The sequence below is a fragment of the Chiloscyllium plagiosum genome, chromosome 15 (genome assembly GCF_004010195.1).
Source record: "Chiloscyllium plagiosum isolate BGI_BamShark_2017 chromosome 15, ASM401019v2, whole genome shotgun sequence".
In the NCBI taxonomy this organism is placed as follows: Eukaryota; Metazoa; Chordata; class Chondrichthyes; order Orectolobiformes; family Hemiscylliidae; genus Chiloscyllium; species Chiloscyllium plagiosum.
This window is the reverse complement of record NC_057724.1, coordinates 4,419,964-4,438,060: the sequence shown is the minus strand read 5'-3', so window position 1 is coordinate 4,438,060 and position 18,097 is coordinate 4,419,964. Positions and strand designations below refer to the sequence as shown.

The 18,097-nt window shown below is 42.8% G+C and overlaps 1 protein-coding gene across 1 annotated transcript in view; it reads left to right on the top strand.

Moving 5' to 3' along the window:
- Window positions 1–18,097, top strand: part of LOC122557533 (sodium- and chloride-dependent neutral and basic amino acid transporter B(0+)-like) — a 43,669-nt gene that overhangs the window by 8,909 nt on the left and 16,663 nt on the right. Inside the window, exons 4-8 of the mRNA XM_043705280.1 lie at window positions 284–451; window positions 6,787–6,925; window positions 7,729–7,861; window positions 16,134–16,274; window positions 16,795–17,023. Of these exons, the coding sequence (XP_043561215.1) occupies window positions 284–451; window positions 6,787–6,925; window positions 7,729–7,861; window positions 16,134–16,274; window positions 16,795–17,023 (810 nt within the window). The remainder of the gene's footprint in view (window positions 1–283; window positions 452–6,786; window positions 6,926–7,728; window positions 7,862–16,133; window positions 16,275–16,794; window positions 17,024–18,097) is intronic.

Genomic DNA, 18,097 nt, shown 5'->3' with positions numbered 1-18,097 from the left:
GAAGCAAATGGGACTTAAACCCAGGCCTCATTGTCCAGAGGTAGGGATACTACCACTGTGCCATAAGACCCCTTAACATATCAATAAAAATGGTTGCTATCATGCAATTAGCTGCACCTTGTTTAAGGCAAGGGCTGCTTCTCATTCATGTTCCACGGATGGTAACAAGCCATTCCATGCAGATAGGTACATTTGGTTTGTCTGACCAGCAGAGTCCATGTTGATTTTCTTTTTCAGGTCACTAGTTCCCAATCTAATCTCCCCTTCCTCCTTCTATTTTCAGGTGTGGGGATTGCTATGGTCCTTGTGGCCATGATTGGCGACATTTCTTACTGCTGCATCATTGGCTTCAGCCTGTATTACCTGTTTGCTTCCTTCCAATCACCCCTGCCGTGGGCAGACTGCTTCAGTTGGTGGGGAGCAGATGAAACATGCAGCAGGACTGGAAAAGGTACAGTCTTCACTTTTATTGGGGATACTGTGGACAATGACTGGTCATTCTGCCAGTGTGAATGAGAGAGAGAGACATTGACAAAGGTCCCAGCCTTTCAATGGGAAGATTCTTGATCAGCCATAATGACAGGAGTTGCATGTGGGGACTGTGCAAACTAAAATTTGTTTAATGTAACTAACTTCAAAGGAATTGCTGAGGAAGTTGAAATTTCTGATTGTTAATTACCCAGCATCCAGAAATATCTCCAAATCTTGAGTTACATTCAGAGCTTTGGAGGATTCTGACATACTCATTTGAATAGTCAGCCAGGAAATGTTCGAGGACAAAAATTTGCTCTTACTCCTGGGTACCAACAAACTCGACTCAGCACTCATGCTCACTTCTGCAACTACACCACCAATCCATCATAAACAACAAAACATCCCACATGCTCCTGCTGCTGGCCTGACCGCTCTCAATGGCCCAAAGATTCATGATTTGGAGCAATATATAATTTCAGTTACATCACACTGTAAACGTTTGCTATAAATTCTGTGTCTTACAATCTTATACTCTACAACCACCCAATGAAGGAGCAGTGCTCCAAACACTAGTGTCTCCAAATAAACCTGGTGTTTTATGATTTTTAACCACAGATTCAAACTACCCTAGCCACACATGATTCATCCTAAGTTCACTCTGTTCCTCAACCTCCAACTCCACACTTGGACCCACCATTTCTCACTTCACCTTGATTAATCTCTTCCTGAGGACATGACACAACATCCTGCCCAGCCACAACCTCGCTCCAGTAATCTCTTCTCTCCTAACCCAACCTAATCCAACTTGCCACCCCCAAATCCCATGACCTCTCCACAACTATACACACACATCAAAGCCTCCAAACTCACATCCAATCTGTCAGCCTGCAGCCTCCCCTACTGCTTCATTCATTTACCTGCCATTTCACTCGGCTGCTGAATAGCCTACCTGGCACTTAAAACAACAACCCAGCTGGCAACTGTACCCACTTAGCCACCAGACACATTTATCCCTTGACCCACCTGGCATTCCAGTTCTCCATACACTGCCACTGTACCACTCCATCCACACAGCATCCTAGAAAGTCACCACCTGGCCAACTACTCCCTCGCCCTCATGGCATGATGTCCCTTCACCCAGCTGCCATCCTCCTCCATTACTTGCCTGACTCTCTACCCAAATAAAGAGGGGAAGTGCTGGATAAACTCAGCAGGTCTGACAGCATCTCGAGAAAAAGAAACAGCATGGCTATTTAAGAATCGATCGCATTACTGTGGTCTGCAGTCAGATCTAGGGCAGAGCAGGTAAAGACAGAGTAGTTCCTTCCCTAAAGGACATTAGTGAAGCAGTGTGTTTTGTGACACGAAACAATGACTACACAGCACCACTGAACTTGCATAAGTTCCAGACCTTTATTGATTGAATTCAAATTCCACCACTTGCCCTGAAGTTTGAACCCATTTGCTGAACTGAAGCCTCAAGGTAACTAGTCTGCTGATCATTATTAATTATTTACTTAAATGTCTGCCACTGCTCATCCAGCTACCTTTTCCTTATTCGCTACTCCTAGCTGGTTTCAGACAATTCAACATGATGGGTTGAAGGGCGTCCTCCATATTGTTAATTTCTACGATTTTATGATTATAACCTTTTTTTCAAATAATTGCCCTTATTTAAGTAGAGGACAATAGTCTGAAATCCGAGTTACTTTCCTTCAAACTGAACGTGTAATTCTCCCTTCTTGTAATCACTACTTCTTAGATGATCCTGAATAATAAGATCTCTTATTAATCCTTCCTCATTACATATTATCAGACTTAACATGTCCTGATCCCAGGTAGGTTCTGTAATTTACTGCTCTAAGCAACAATCCAATCCATTCTCTTCATGAACAAGCATCATGATGTTAAACCAAGTTAATTATGAGGCATGGTGGCTCAGTGGTTAGCACGGCTGTCCCACAGCATCGGAGACTCGATTTAATTCCGCCCTTGGCCAACTGTCTGTGTGGAGTCTGCATATCTCTCTGTGGGTTTCCTCCAGGTGCTCCGGTTTCTTGCCACAGTCCAAAGATGTGCAGGTTAGGTGGACTGGCTATGGCAAATTGCCCGTAGTGTTAGGTGCATTAATCAGAGGGAAATGGGTCTGGGTAGGTCACTCTTTGGAGGGTCGATGTGGACTGGCTATGTCTGTGTGGAGTTTGCACGCTCTCCCCGTGTCTGTGTGGGTTTCCTCTGGGTGCTCCGGTTTCTTCCCACAGTCCAAAGATGTGCAGGTCAGGTGAATGGCCATGGTAAATTGCCCGTAGTGTTAGGTGCATTAATCACAGAAAATGGGTCTGGGTGGATTATTCTTCAGAGGGTCGATGTGGACTGGTTGGGCCGAAGGGCCTGTTTCCATGCTGTAGGGAATCTAACCTAATCTAATCTAAATTGCCCATAAATTTTAGGAATTTGTAGGTAAGGTGGATTAGCCAAAGCCAATGTAGGATTACAGGGATAGGGCAGGGCGATGTGTCTGGATGGAATACATTTTGGAAGGTAGGTATGGATCCAATGGGCCTAATGGCCTGCTTCCTCACTGTAGAGATTCTATGTAGTTATGAGTGGAGTCATAGATGAAGTTGGTTAGGTAAATGAGCCAAAAGGTATGGCAGGAGACAAAAAGTGTGAAATGTCTAAAGAAATAATTTAAAATGTTTACTAGAAATTACATCTGTTGGAAAATGAAAGCTTTGCAAATAAATCCATTGATAGCTTGCTCAGTACATTTTAGGTTAAGTATTAAATTAGCTCAGTATTAGATTAAATAAAAAAATAAAGTTGCTGGTCTGAAAATTGAGAGCATTTTAGAAACCAGCAAAGGGCCATCAAAGTTTTGATAGCAAGGGAGAAAATGGAAAATAAAATGAAACAGGAAGAAATGTATAAGATGTTTTACAAGTATATAAAAATGAAGGGAGTAGTTAATGTAAAAGCTGGTCCCTCACAAGCAGAGGGAGGATGAATTATCACGAGGAATAGGAGATGAGGGAAAACATAAGCGGAAAAAAGGTACATACCAGAAAGAGACAGTAACCTCTGGGTTTAAAACAAAAGTGAACAAGTTAAGGAAGTTAATAGCAGCAGAGAGAATGTACTGGATAAGGACCAAAATACAAGAAAATTCTTGGACTGATCCTAAGGAAAAAAGGTAGCTTCCGAGATAATGAGTGCTCTGGTTTTTCTGAACACCCATGATTCTGCCAGACACCGAGCAGATTGAAAGTCAACAAATGCATTACCAGCTATAGACGAAGGAGAAATGATAAGGATTGTTTCACCTTTATCATCATTCATGTGACATTCATATGTTTTAAGGGAGGATGTGGTGAACGAGGATAGATTTGTGTTAGGTCATTGTGTATTTGGGTTTCCTGGCTGGTCAGTGGGTTGTAGGTTGGCTCAGTTGTAGTGAACAAAGGTTGTTGTGGTTCTGTTCGCCGAGCTGGAAGTTTTTGTTGCAATCATCCTGAATCCGTTTGGCTTGGCTGTTTCTCTGGCTTGTGGATTGTTGACTCGTGGTCTGTATCTGACACATTGTGGATGGATTCGATTCTTTCGGCATTCATGCAGGAACCGGAGTTGTTCGTATGTGGCGCTTAGTCGGTTAGCGCAGGATTCCCATTTCCTGGCTTGTCTCAGCGTCTCTCGCCCGTAAGTGTTCAAAGTTTGTGCGAAGATTTGTAGCTCGGGTGCTCGTTGTTGTGGTTCTGTTCGCCGAAACTTCCAGCTCGGCGAACATAACCACAACAACGAGCACCCGAGCTACAAATCTTCGCACAAACTTTGAACAAAGGTTATCAGGTGGTGGGATGAGATGCCATCAGATCAGCGATGGTGTGAGTGACTGAGTTGGGCAGTGAAGAGGGTAGCTGTGCTGCTTCACTGGAGAGGTGTTGGGGTCATGCAACTGAAAAGATATATTGAAAAAACCTAGATTGTTGTGAAGTCTTTTAGAATGGGTTGCAGGTTTTGGCTCATTAATATGTAAATCCCAGAATTTATTTTAAGTGGAGAGGATCTCTAAGAAGATCGCATATCATTTCAGTTGCATGACACTGTAATTGTTTGCTATAAATTCTGTGTCTTCCAAACCTGGTGTTGTGTGATTTTTAACTTTGTCCACCCAAGTCCAACACCGTCACTTCCACATCTTTGTTGGTCAGATCATTGAGTATAGGAGTTCGGAGGTCATGTTGCAGCTGTACAGGACATTGCTGACGCCACTTTTAGAATACTGCATTCACTTCTGGTCTCCCTGCTATAGGAAGAATGTTGCTAATTTGAAAGGGTTCAGAAAAGATTTACAACTACGTTGCCAGGATTGGAGGGTTTGAGCTACAGGAAGAGGTTGCATAGGCTGGGGCTATTTTCCCTGAAGCGTTGGAGGCTGATGGTTGACCTTAAAGAGGTTTATAAAATCATGAGGGTCATGGATAGCCAAGGTCTTTCCCCATGGTAGAGGAGTCCAAAACTCCTCTACCATGGGGAAGTTATGGAAGTTTAAGTTATGAAGGGAAAAGTTTAAAAGGGACCCTGAGAGGCAACATTCTCTTATAAAGAGTGGTGAGTGTATGGAACGAGTGGCCGGAGTAGGTGGTGGATGCTGGTACAATTGCAACATATAAAACACATCTGGGTCAGTATATGAATAGAGTCATAGATACATACAGCGTAGAAAGGTCCTTCAGCCTATCCAGACTGCACCAACATATCCACCACTAAAAGTATACTAAATCCCAATTTCCTGAAGTGCTCAAGCAATTTTTTTCTAAATTGTAAGTTTTCCGGCCTCCCAAGCAGTGTATTCCCAAGTTCCAACCACTCACTGAGTGAAAAAATGGTTTCCCAAATCCCCTCTGAATCTCCTGCCCCTTGCCCTAAAACTACGCCCCCTTGTAACTGATCCCTCAATCAACCTGCTGTCTATTCTAATTCTATTCTAAAAGGAAGGATTTAGAGGGATATGGAGCAACTGCTGGCAAATGGGACTAGATCAGTTTAGGATGACTCGTCAGTGCAAACAAGTTGGACCGAAGTTGGCCTGTTTCTGTGCTGTACGACACTGTGACATGATTGATGGGTATCACATGTCCTCTTGCAACACTTGATGATACATGACTAAATCTTCTGGTTTCTGGGTCCTTGGAGATAGATGTATGTTGAACAAATGCATGAAGACCCTGCAGAAATCCTGGGATGTGGACACATGTGGGATTGCTTGGCTAGTTTAAGCATCCAACAGGCTCTTGCTTTGTTAACATAAACATTCTACAAATGAGTGGAGATTTGGACCAGACAGACAGCGCTTACCTGCAAGCTATTCCTGGGAAGCTCACACAGAACAAAATTTGTCTAACCGCCAGGTAACACCGCAATCACAAACCCCGCATCTCCACATCACAACTGGCCAGCCCCCAATCACTACATACCTTAACAGTCACCTGATGACCACCTAGCTACCCCAACACCTCTCCAGTGAAGCAGCACAGCTTTCTCGATCCACTATGCAAGCTCACGCTGGATGATGGATATTTTGGAATCGTTAATGCAACATGGCTGCAGGCAAACAATGAAAGTTGTCCAAATGTATCAGAAATCTCTGCTCCTCACCAGAGTCCGAGTGAGCAATACTGGGAGTAAGTACATAAATTCTGTGTCTTATGATCCTCTTCCAAAGCTACTTGATGAAAGAGCAGCACTCCAAAAGCTAGTGTTTCCAGATAAACCTGTTGGACTATAACCTGATGTTATGTGATTTTTAACTTTGACCAACAAAGGCAAACATGCCTAATACCTTTTTCTCCACCCTGTCTACCTGTGACTCCAGTTTCAAGTATTACACACAGGTTCCTCAGCTAAATGGCTGGGAAGGCTTTTTTTTCAAAATCAGTGAGTATCCCTTACAATTTAGAATTAATTCAGAACTTCTTATTTTCTCCAAGGCTTTCCTTCATAACCAACTATTTCTTTTGAGTCATGACTAGTAGTAATAGCTGCTTTTATTTGAATGTCTTCATTTGGCTGTAGAATTGCTAACATTGAATACTTCATCGAAACAAAATGACCATTATACAATGAGTACCTGAATTGTGCTCTAAGTGGAATTTACAGACTGTACTTTTGTGTCTGACTCATCTGAAACCTCCAAGAGATAATATTGGGTCAATCAGAGTGAAACAGTGATTATAATCTCTGATTATAATCACGACAAATAACAGTATCATTCCCAATGAACTGTAATTCTAAAACTCGTTCCACGCTTCCTAGATCCACTCTGCAACCTCACGCTGGATGATGGATATTTTGGAATCGTTAATACAACATGGCTGCAGGCAAACAATGAAAGTTGTCCAAATGGATCAGAAATCTCCATTCCTCACCAGAGTCCGAGTGAGCAATACTGGGAGTAAGTACATTGCTGCAGACAGCTGCACCTGTAACCTGCACAGCTGGGCCAGTAACCCCTCAGGGGATGGTTAGTTGGTGAATTGTCTCTTTAATGAGAGATAATTTATTTGATTTCAAGAGCGGTATTATTTATATCATACGCCTGTTACAAAATAACATCACAACAGGGATCCTTCATTAACAGCTTCCTGCTTTGTAACAGTGCACATTTATCTTAATATTAATACAGTAAAATATATATTGAATATTTTTTATTTAATTATTCAACATAGGGGTTTACCACTAGAATTTCCAAACAACATTAAATATGTTATTTGTGACTGTTATCAGCTCTGTTTTAAATTCAATACAGCTTTGTGTTTAACCCATTGGCTGGGAAGTGAATTGGGGGAATCAGTCTAGGAGCAAGTACCCCATTTAGCAATATGTAAGGGATGAATATTTTGGAAGACACAGTGACTAAACCAAGTAGTTTTATCAGGGAAATGTAAGGCAATCAATGAAACACTGTCAGGAAATCCCTTCAACTTAAATCCACCCTCCAGGGAAATCTCATCAACACTGATTGTTTAAACAAAGGTTTATACTTTTAAAAAAACAATAGAAATACAGAGAAATTATTAATTAAGTTAAATTTCATATAAGTTCTCATCTACACTAATTCTACACTAAAAGTCAAACTGATGCTTGGAATAATATTTGATGTGAGACAAAATATTCAGTTACATTGCATCTAATATTTTGTGAGAATAATGGACAGTGTCCTTGTGTAATAAATTTCTCTGCGATTTTTTTTCTCAGTAAAGTGGTTTTACGCCGTACGAGTTCAATGGATGAGACTGGGGAGATAGTCTGGTATTTAGCCCTCTGTCTGCTTCTGGCCTGGGTAATAGTTGGGGCAGCATTATCTAAAGGAATCAAATCTTCAGGAAAGGTAAGTGATTGTTGATGAATAGTGTTAAAGCTCATGATAAAATACAAATTCCTGAATCAATAAAATCAAAGTTTATAAATTATTTGACAAGTGGTTGGTTTATCTCCCAGGTGATGTTAATGTGTCTCTTTGGAGAGTGGGAGATCCAGAATTCATCAACACTTCAGGCCTGAGGGAAATGTAAATCCAAATCACCAAGGATTGATATAAGATGCATGTCAGCACCCTATAGAAATTCTGTTGCACAAACTATGTGGGAACTGCCTGGGAAGTTTCAACTTCTGATAGGCAATTGCCCTGCTCCCTGTGACCCTCAGTGAATGTCTGGCTCTAAGTTTGCAGAATACTCCAGAGCAGTTACCCAGGAACTGTTAGACAGATTGAAACTTAGTCTAACTCTTTGGTAACTGCACATCTGACCTCCTAATCCCACTTGCGAAATCCCAGATGACTTGAGCACTTACACGTCCTGATTACCTAAATACTCCTGACCCCCATGATGACATTCTTAAATACCGAGTTGCCACTCACAATGTCCTTCAGCCAAGTTCTATTACCTCCCCCAAAACTCAACCATACACCACCTCAACATGACCAACCAATGCCTAATCCCTGTTCATCCTCTACCCACTCACTCACTGTACTTACCTCACTCAAACATTCATTCACTTACCCACTCACTCACTCTCTCACGCACACGCTCACTGGTGCTTTCTCTCTCACACACTCAGTCTTTCTCTCTCTCTCTCATGCACACACTCAATCTTTGTCTCTCTCACACACTCATACTTTCATCTCTTTAAATTTAAATTTTAAATTTACTGTACAGTAGTTAATACTATAAAAAGGATATGTATCCTGTGTTCCCACAGCTCTCTACTTCGCTTTGATAGAGATCCCTGTGGATGCTGCACTGTGCATTCCTGTGACAGCCAGCATCAGAAGATTCTTTCATTAATGTGTGGCTGCATTGAGTCAGGAGAATCATGAGATTGCAGCTTCAATCAGCTTAACATTCCTGCTGCTCAGAAAATTCAGAGCATCGTAACTAGCTACACATTTTCACACAAAGATTTCTGTTCTACAGAATGCAAGATTAATACTTACCACACATAGAATTACTTTTCAGCAACCTGCTCATTTACTGTATTGGGTCCAACTGCTCAATCTGACCGTACTGATAAATTTCTCAGTAGCTACCTTCTCCCCTCTGGGAGGATTGCACACAGACACCTTTGGTGGGTGCCTGGAACGCACTTCCACGATAGTGTCATTAAAGATGTATCCAAACAGATACATGAATGGGCAAGGAGCAGAGGGATACAGACCCTTAGATAGAGAATCTGTAATGGCGCAAGCTTGGAGGGCTGAAGGGCCTGTTCCTGTGCTGTAACTTTCTTTGTTCTTTGTTTGAAGCCAGTTCCTGCTGCTGTGTTCTTCACTCAGTCCTACACTTGCCCTAATTGGTCAGTGTATTGAGTATAGGAGTTGGGATGTCATGCTGCAGCTGTACAGGACATTGGTTAGGCCACTGTTGAAATATGTGTTCAATTTTGGTCTTTCTGCTATAGGAAACTGTTCACTTTGAAAGGATGCAGCAAAGATTTACAAGAATGTTGCTGGGGTTGGAGGGTTTGAGCTATAAGGAGAGATCAAAATAGGCCGGGGCTATTTACCTTGGAGCTTCAGAGGCTGAGGGGTGACCTTATCGAGGTTTATAAAATCATGAAGGGATAAGGTTAATAGCCAAGGTCTTTCTCCCAGTGAGTTCAAATAGGTTTAAGTTGAGAGGGGAAAGAAACAAAAGGGACCTAAGAGGCAACAATTTCACACAAAGATTGGTGCATGTGTGGAATGAGCTGCCAGAGGAAGTGGTGGAGGTTGGTACAATACAACCTGCAATCTTCTTCCTGATCTCTCCGCCCCCACCCCCACTCCGGCCTATCACCCTCACCTTGACCTCCTTCCACCTATCGCATTTCCAACGCCCCTCCCCAAGTCCCTCCTCCCTACCTTTTATCTTAGCCTGCTGGGCACACTTTCCTCATTCCTGAAGAAGGGCTTATGCCCGAAACGTCGATTCTCCTGTTCCTTGGATGCTGCCTGACCTGCTGCGCTTTTCCAGCAACACATTTTCAGCTCACAATACAACATTTAAAAGGCATCTGAATGGCTAAATGAATAGGAAGGGCTTAGAGGAATATGGACCATATACCGGCAAATGGGAGTAGATTAACTTAGGATATCTGCATGGATGAGTTGGACCAAAGGGTCTCTTTCCATGCTCCACATCTCCACGACTCTGACAGTCCCTGTGTTCACAGACAGACAGTCACTGCCCGGAGGCTCACTACACCACTGCCAGAATCCTGTCATCACCATGGGATCAGAACCCCAAAAAGCTGTGAACATTTTCAATCTGTAATTCCAAAGCATGTTTTTTAAAGGAGGACTAGTGCATGCTAAAATGGGTGCGAATGTAAATTCAATGGCTGTCTGGAGAGGGAGCCTGACAGAATATCACAGCTTGGATTTGATGGAGACATCAAACAATAGACCTTCAAAGGGGCCACTGGTGTGTCAAGTCAAACAGACCACTTGGGACTACAAAAATAACATGAGTCTGACACATTGTGGATAATATCCTCAACTGCAGACACATTTTGTGATTCTACTTTTGAAAAATATGCAAGGACAGGGGTTAAAAAGCCTGCTTCAACTCTACAGGATATTCTCATGGGACTGAATATTCTCAGGTATATCAGCACATCCTGGGAAGATCATAGTGGAAGAACAATCTCCTAGTACCTGCTGTGTGGCAGGCAAAGATTATCTCTCTCTCCAATTTTTGTAATTTAATCATAGTCTAAAAGAATCAGAATTAAAGAATCTCAACCAATCTGCAAAACTAATGGTCATGAAACTGATCCTCGGGAGAGTTGCTGAACAAAGAGACCTTGGAGTGCAGGTTCATAGCTCCTTGAAAGTCGAGTCGCAGGTGGATAGGATAGTGAAGAAGGCATTTGGTATGCTTTCCTTTATTGGTCAGAGTATTGAGTACGATGTTGTGAAACTTGAAAGGGTTCAGAAAAGATTTACAAGGATGTTGACAGGGTTGGAGGATTCGAGCTACAGGGAGAGGCTGAACAGGCTGGGGCTGTTTTCCCTGGACTGTCAGAGGCTAAGGGGTGACTTTATAGAGATTTATAAAATCATGAGGGGCATGGATAGGATAAATAGAGAAAGTCTTTTCCCTGGGGTGTGGGAATCCATAACTAGAGGGCATAGGTTTAGGGTGAGAAGGGAAAGATATAAAAGACACCTAAGGGGCTGTTTCCATGCTGTACATCTCTATGACTCTATGATCATGCAATTACCAATATCAATACTTTCGATAACCTCTACTGCAATGATCATAACATCCAACTATTTTAAACAATTCAGAGATCTATCCACCAACTTATTTAAATATTCAGACTCATCTATTATTTCTAATCAATATGTATGTGTGTTGTTAGTATTTATTCTTATTTCTAGTAATTAATACACTCACTCCTTTTTTTTTGTTAATTCAAGAAAACCAGGCTGGATAGGCTCCTTTTAAAATGCATGTGGTCTGGGAGAAAGGTATCATCAATGGGAAGGGATCTTCTTTAAATTAAACTTGTTTTATCCAACTTAGCAGGTGGGTGAATAAATAAGGTGAACCAGTTCATCCTTCCTCACCCTTGAGCTTAACGGTTTGGGACATCCCACCTGGAGATGTAACAAACTGGGGATTGGTCTATGCAAGGCATGGATTTAAACCAGGCACCACTCCTATTACAGACATTTACTCTCACCTTGTTGTAACACAGAAAGTCGCTGATGGCACATGATCCAGCCCTAATGGAGTTGTCCCACAACACTAGTCACATTTGCTGCCTTCAGGCAAACTGGTTCGATAGCACTGAGCATCTGACTGACCTTGGAGTAGGTGGGGAATGATGTGGTCCTCCCACTGTTTGCAATAGAATCTCCAAACTGTGCTCTAAAAACCTTAGGCTCTAATCCCTCTTAGGTTACTCTGAGCTTCAGCCATCTGGAAATAAGGCAGCAGGAGACCCATAAGTCTGCATGAATGGATGTCAGAGTCATAGATGTACAGCATGGAAACAGACCCTTCGTTCCAACTCATCTATGCTGACCAGATATCCTAAATTATTCTAATCTCATTTGTCAGCATTTGGCCCATAACCCTCTAAACCCTTCCTATTCATATACCCATCCAGATGCCTTTTAAATGTTGTAATTGTACCAGCCTCCACCACTTCCTCTGGCAGTTCATTCCATGCACGCACCATCCTCTGCATGAAAAAGTTACTCCTTAGGTCCCTTTTATATCTTTCCTCTCTCACTTTAAACTTAAACCTGCCCTCTAGTTTTGGACTCCCCTATCCCAGGAAAAAAACCTTGACTATTCATCCTATCCATGCCCCTCATGATTTTATAAACCTCTATATGATCACCCCTCAGCCTCTGATTCTCCAGAGAAAAATGTCCCAGCCTATTCAGCCTCCCTGTAGCTCAAACCCCCCAACCGGGGCAACATCTTATAAAACTTTTCTGAAGCCTTTCAAGTTTAACAACATCCTCCTTATAGCAAAGAGAACAGAATTTAACACAGTATTCCAAAAGTGGCCTAACCAATGACCAATTGTTGCAACATGACCTCCCAACTCCTATAGTCAATGCACTGACCAATAACGGCAACTGTACCAAATACCTTTTTCATCACCCTGTCTACTTTTGTCTCCACTTTCACAAACTATGAACCTGCACTCCAAGGTCCCTTTGTTCAGCAACACTTCTCAGGAACTTACCATTATGTGTATGAGTCCTGCCCTGATTTGCCTTTCCAAAATGCAGCATGTTTGAATTTAGAAAGGCATCAGGTTACACACTCTTGGTATGCGGAAGGGACTATTGCTGTGGTTCTGTTCGCCGAGCTGGAAGTTTTTGTTGCAAACGTTTCGTCCCCTGTCTAGATGACATCCTCAGTGCTTGGGAGCCTCCTGTGAAGCGCTTCTGTGGTGTTTCCTCCGGCATTTATAGTGAGGCATTTCCTCCGGCATTTATCCCATGCAAGGACTGCACAAAACACTATACAGGACAAACAGGAAGACAGCTAACGATCCGCATCCACGAACATCAACTAGCCAAAACGACACGACCAGCTATCCCTAGTAGGCACACACGCAGACGACAAGCAACATGAATTTGACTGGGACAACACTACCATTATAGGGCAGTGTGGTTGGCAGGGACAGGCCACTATAAATGCCGGAGGAAACACCACAGAAGCGCTTCACAGGAGGCTCCCAAGCACTGAGGATGTCACCTAGACAGGGGACGAAACGTTTGCAACAAAAACTTCCAGCTCGGCGAACAGAACCACAGCAATGAGCACCGAGCTACAAATCTTCTCACAAACTTTGGAAGGGACTATTGCTGTGTTATAGAACATAGAACATAGAAGAATACAGCGCAGTACAGGCCCTTTGGCCCTCGATGTTGCGCCAATCCAAGCCCACCTAACCTACACTAGCCCACTATCCTCCATATACCTATCCAATGCCCGCTTAAATGCCCATAAAGAGGGAGACCCAAATCCATACGCGGGCAAAGGTTCATACTGTCGACCCTATCTCACCCCCTAATCATCTTGTACACCTCAATCAAGTCACCCCTGAACCTTCTTTTCTCTAATGGAAACAGCCCCAAGTGTCTCAGTCTTTCCTCATACGATCTTCTTTCCATACCAGGCAACATCCTGGTAAACCTCCTCTGCACCCGTTCCAGTGCCTCCACCTCCTTCCTATAGTATGGCGACCAAAACTGCACACAATATTCCAGATGTGGCCGCACCAGAGTCTTATACAACTGCAAGATTACCTCAGTACTCCGGAACTCAATTCCTCTACCAATAAAAGCCAGTACGCCATATGCCTTCCTCACCGCACTATTTACCTGGGTGGCAACTTTCAGAGATCTGTGTACATGGACACCAAGATCCCTCTGCTCATCCACACTACCAAGTATCCGACCATTAGCCCAGTACCCCATCTTTTTGTTATTCTTCCCAAAGTGAATCACCTCACACTTAGCTACATTGAATTCCATTTGCCACCTTTCTGCCCAGCTCTGCAGCTTCTCTATATCCTGCTGTAACCTGCCACATGCTTCCTCACTGTCAACAACTCCTCCGACTTTCGTATCATCCGCAAACTTGCTCACCCAACCTTCTAACCCCTCTTCCAGGTCATTTATAAAAATGACAAACAGCAATGGTCCCAAAACAGATCCTTGCGGAACACCGCTAGTGACGGCACTCCATGAAGAACCTTTACCATCAAGTACTACCCTCTGTCTTCTTCCAGCCAGCCAATTCCTAATCCAAACCTCCAACTCACCCTCAATGCCAGACCTCCGTATTTTTTGATCCGTGTTATACTGATCTCTGTTCTTTGTTCTTTATTCTAAGATTACAATCAGGAAAGTGAAGAGACAGCAACTAGTTTGTAGACTGTCTGCCGTAATGCAAAGTGCCACAAACAGGCTGCACATCTGTTTTCAATTTAGAAAAACATCCTGATGAAGGGCTTATGCCCGAAATGTCGAGCCTCCTACTCCTCGGATGCTGCCTGACCTGTTGTGCTTTTCCAGCACCACACTCTCGACTCTGGTGTCCAGTCCTCACTTTCTCCTGTGCAACTGTCATCCCTGCAGCTGCAAGTCAACCATAACAATGTTTAAAACTCAGCGATTCTGCAAACCCCTGAATTATGTCTGTCATTCTCAGGATTTCAGTCATTGATACAGGGACTCTGCATAAATTTCCAGTTGCTCTGGAAAGCTAGGCAGAACTGGGGAGAAGGGATTGAGAAAGGATTAGGGTCAAGGTTTATTACAGGGAGATGAGATTTACGCGGAGCATGGCAATTGGGAAAAAAACTGAAAAGTAAAAGTGGGGCGTGAAACATATTCATCATTTCAGTTCTGACGAAGAGTCACTGGACTCAAGACCTTAGCTCTGCTTTCTTCCCACAGGTGCTGAGTTTCTCTAGCAATTTCTGTTCTTTTTTCCAGATCAATTAGGGCGCATGGTATTGGGGGCAAAGTACTAGATTGGATTGAAAATTGGTTGGCTGATAGAAAACAAAGGGTAGTGATAAACGGCTTCATTTTGGAATGGCAGGCGGTGACCAGTGGGGTACCACAGGGATCCATGCTGGGACCGCAGCTTTTTACAATATATGTTAATGTCAATGAAGGCAAGCATGCAGGTACATCAGGTAGTGAAGAAGGCTAATAGCATGCTGGCCTTCATAACAAGAGGGATTGAGTATAGAAGCAAAGAGGTCCTTCTGCAGCTGTACAGGGCCCTGGTGAGACCACACCTGGAGTACTGTGTGCAGTTCTGGTCTCCAAATTTGAGGAGAGACATTCTGGCTATTGAGGGAATGCAGCGTAGGTTCACGAGGTCAATTCCTGGAATGGCGGGATTACCTTACATTGAAAGACTGGAGCGACTGGGCTTGTGTACCCTTGAGTTTAGAAGACTGAGAGTGGATCTGATTGAGACATATAAGATTATTAAAGGATTGGGCACTCTGGAGGCAGGAAACATGTTTCTGCTGATGGGTGAGTGCTGAACCAGAGGACACAGCTTAAAAATATGGGGTAGACCATTTAGGACAGAGATGAGGAGAAACTTCTTCACCCAGAGAGTGGTGGCTGTGTGGAATGCTCTGCCCCAGAGGGCAGTGGAGGCCCAGTCTCTGGATTCATTTAAGAAAGAGTTGGATAGAGGTCTCAAAGATAGTGGAATCAAGGGTTATGGAGATAAGGCAGGAACAGGATACTGATTGAGGATGATCAGCCATGATCATATTGAATGGCGGTGCAGGCTCGAAGGGCTGAATGGCCTACTCCTGCACCTATTGTCTATTGTCTATTGTCTATCTCCAGCATCTGCACTTTTTTGTTTTATTATTCATCACAGTTTGTTCTATTCTTCAATTGAATGTGTTATTTTCCTGTGCATGAATTATATAAAATTTAAGGCAATATTCCAATTTGCTGCTCAGTATTAAACACATCACTACAACTACTCCAGTAGTCATAGGGTTAATTATCTGTATTCATCGCAGTTCTGTTGGTTATCCATTCATTATGTCCTGTACTAGCCTTATAGGAAAATCTTTTTAAAAAAGGCATTCTCTATTTGTAGGCTGTGTATTTCACTTCGACATTCCCTTATGTGGTTCTGACCACATTCCTGATCCGAGGTGTTACCCTGGAGGGAGCCAGTAAAGGGATTGAATTCTACATTGGGAGCCAGTCAAATTTCTCCAAACTGGCTGATGCTGAGGTAAATACAACAATATAATTGACTGAATTTCAGTTATTTTTCATTTTTGTTTTTGCCTGTTTCAGGTAGTGAATTTAATCTGGTTGGAGTTCTTGGTTAAATGGGGGAAAACTCAGTTGACAATTTTGACCGAGTGCAAAACCCAACCTTGGCTGATCGCCTTCCCAAACGTTCCCAATCCCTCCCAGCCTAATACTCTGGCTTTTCTCGGTTCAGCACTTACGGCAGTCTTCATTGTAGGCCTGCCCATAGCGCCAGCAGTGCTTGCTGCCAAGCTCTGATATTGCCAGAAAGTCAAATGGGTGAGCAGCTCTGAAGGAGCTTCCATTGAGGGCAGGTCCTACCATCATCTTGTTCAAGCTGCAGAGGATATTCTTTATAGACAAGGTGGATGGTGAGGCAAGGTTGTGGTGAGCAGTACTCCCTCAGTTAACTATAGTCCAACATGACTCATGGTCAGTGTAATTTTATCTGTTGGATGAACTTTCTCAATACTAACTAATTCTCTGTCCTATTCCAGGTTTGGAAAGATGCTGCAACACAGATTTTCTTTTCTCTTACTATTGGATGGGGTAGTTTAATAACACTGTCATCGTACAACAAGTTCCACAACAACTGCTACAGAGATACCATTGTTGTCTGTGTTGTTAATTCCGTTACGAGCGTGTTTGCTGGATTTGTCATCTTCTCAATCCTTGGACACATGGCCCATGTCCAAGGCAAACCTATTGCAGAGGTCATACAGTCAGGTAGCCACAGAGTTAAATTTACTGATCTGAGTGATGCTGAAGCACCAACATTTCATCATGTATCATGCTAATTAGAAGTTTTCATATAGCCCTAAGTTTGGAAATGTTTGTTGCAAAACTCAATGGAATTTTGAACTGATGAGGGTAGCAGGGCATCTGGAACATTAGTGAATGGCAGAACAATGGGACTTGGGAATTGAGAAAGAATCAGAGATGATATTGATGGAAAGTAACTAGCTAAGGGTCAAACATAAACCAAGCATTAAGAGAATGCATGAAAGGACAGTTTAATGTTTTAAACATTGTTAGAATTGGTGCTGGATAATGTTGTTATGGTACAATGAAATTCATCTTAGTGATCCCATGTCCCTGACATTAGAAAGAGACAAGATACCAGTCTGCAATGTATTTGTGAAGAGACAAGTCATTGGCACTACCCAAGAGAGCTGTATTTGACAATCCGCTGTATACAGATATAAATATCTGAGTTGCATAGTAGATAGTCAGTTTTCCTTCGAGATAAGGTGCAACAGCCTCAGAAATTGTGTATTTGCAGACACCTACAGCCCAGATGCTCCAGTCAAACACCTCAATGAGCAGATAGCCATATTGGCATAAAGTACAAGATAAAGCTAAAATAATGGAATGGATTCGTTTGTTTGTGCTTTTTATCACAGGATTTGACTATGAGCACATGTAATATGCCACAGAAGATGGATTGAGAGGTGGGAATTCTGCAATAACTTTGAAGTGAGGGTTAGATCACACAAATCTGGGACCTGAGTATCTGCTCAGGGACAACCTTTCAGAGCAAATGGGATCAAATAACCTCTATTCAATCCCTCCTCACCCTGGTCCTCCTCATTCTTCTCCTGCTCCTTCTCCCAAAGTGTCGTCTGACAGGCATTCCTTCCCAACTCATCTGTACTAAAACCAGCAACGCCCCCTTAACAATCCTGAAAGCTTGCAAAACCTTTCCATATTCTCAATGACACCTTTTCACTTTCCCCTAACTCTGTACCATCAAAAGAAAGAAACATTTCTCATCTGAAGATCCATGGTGAGCTCTACAAA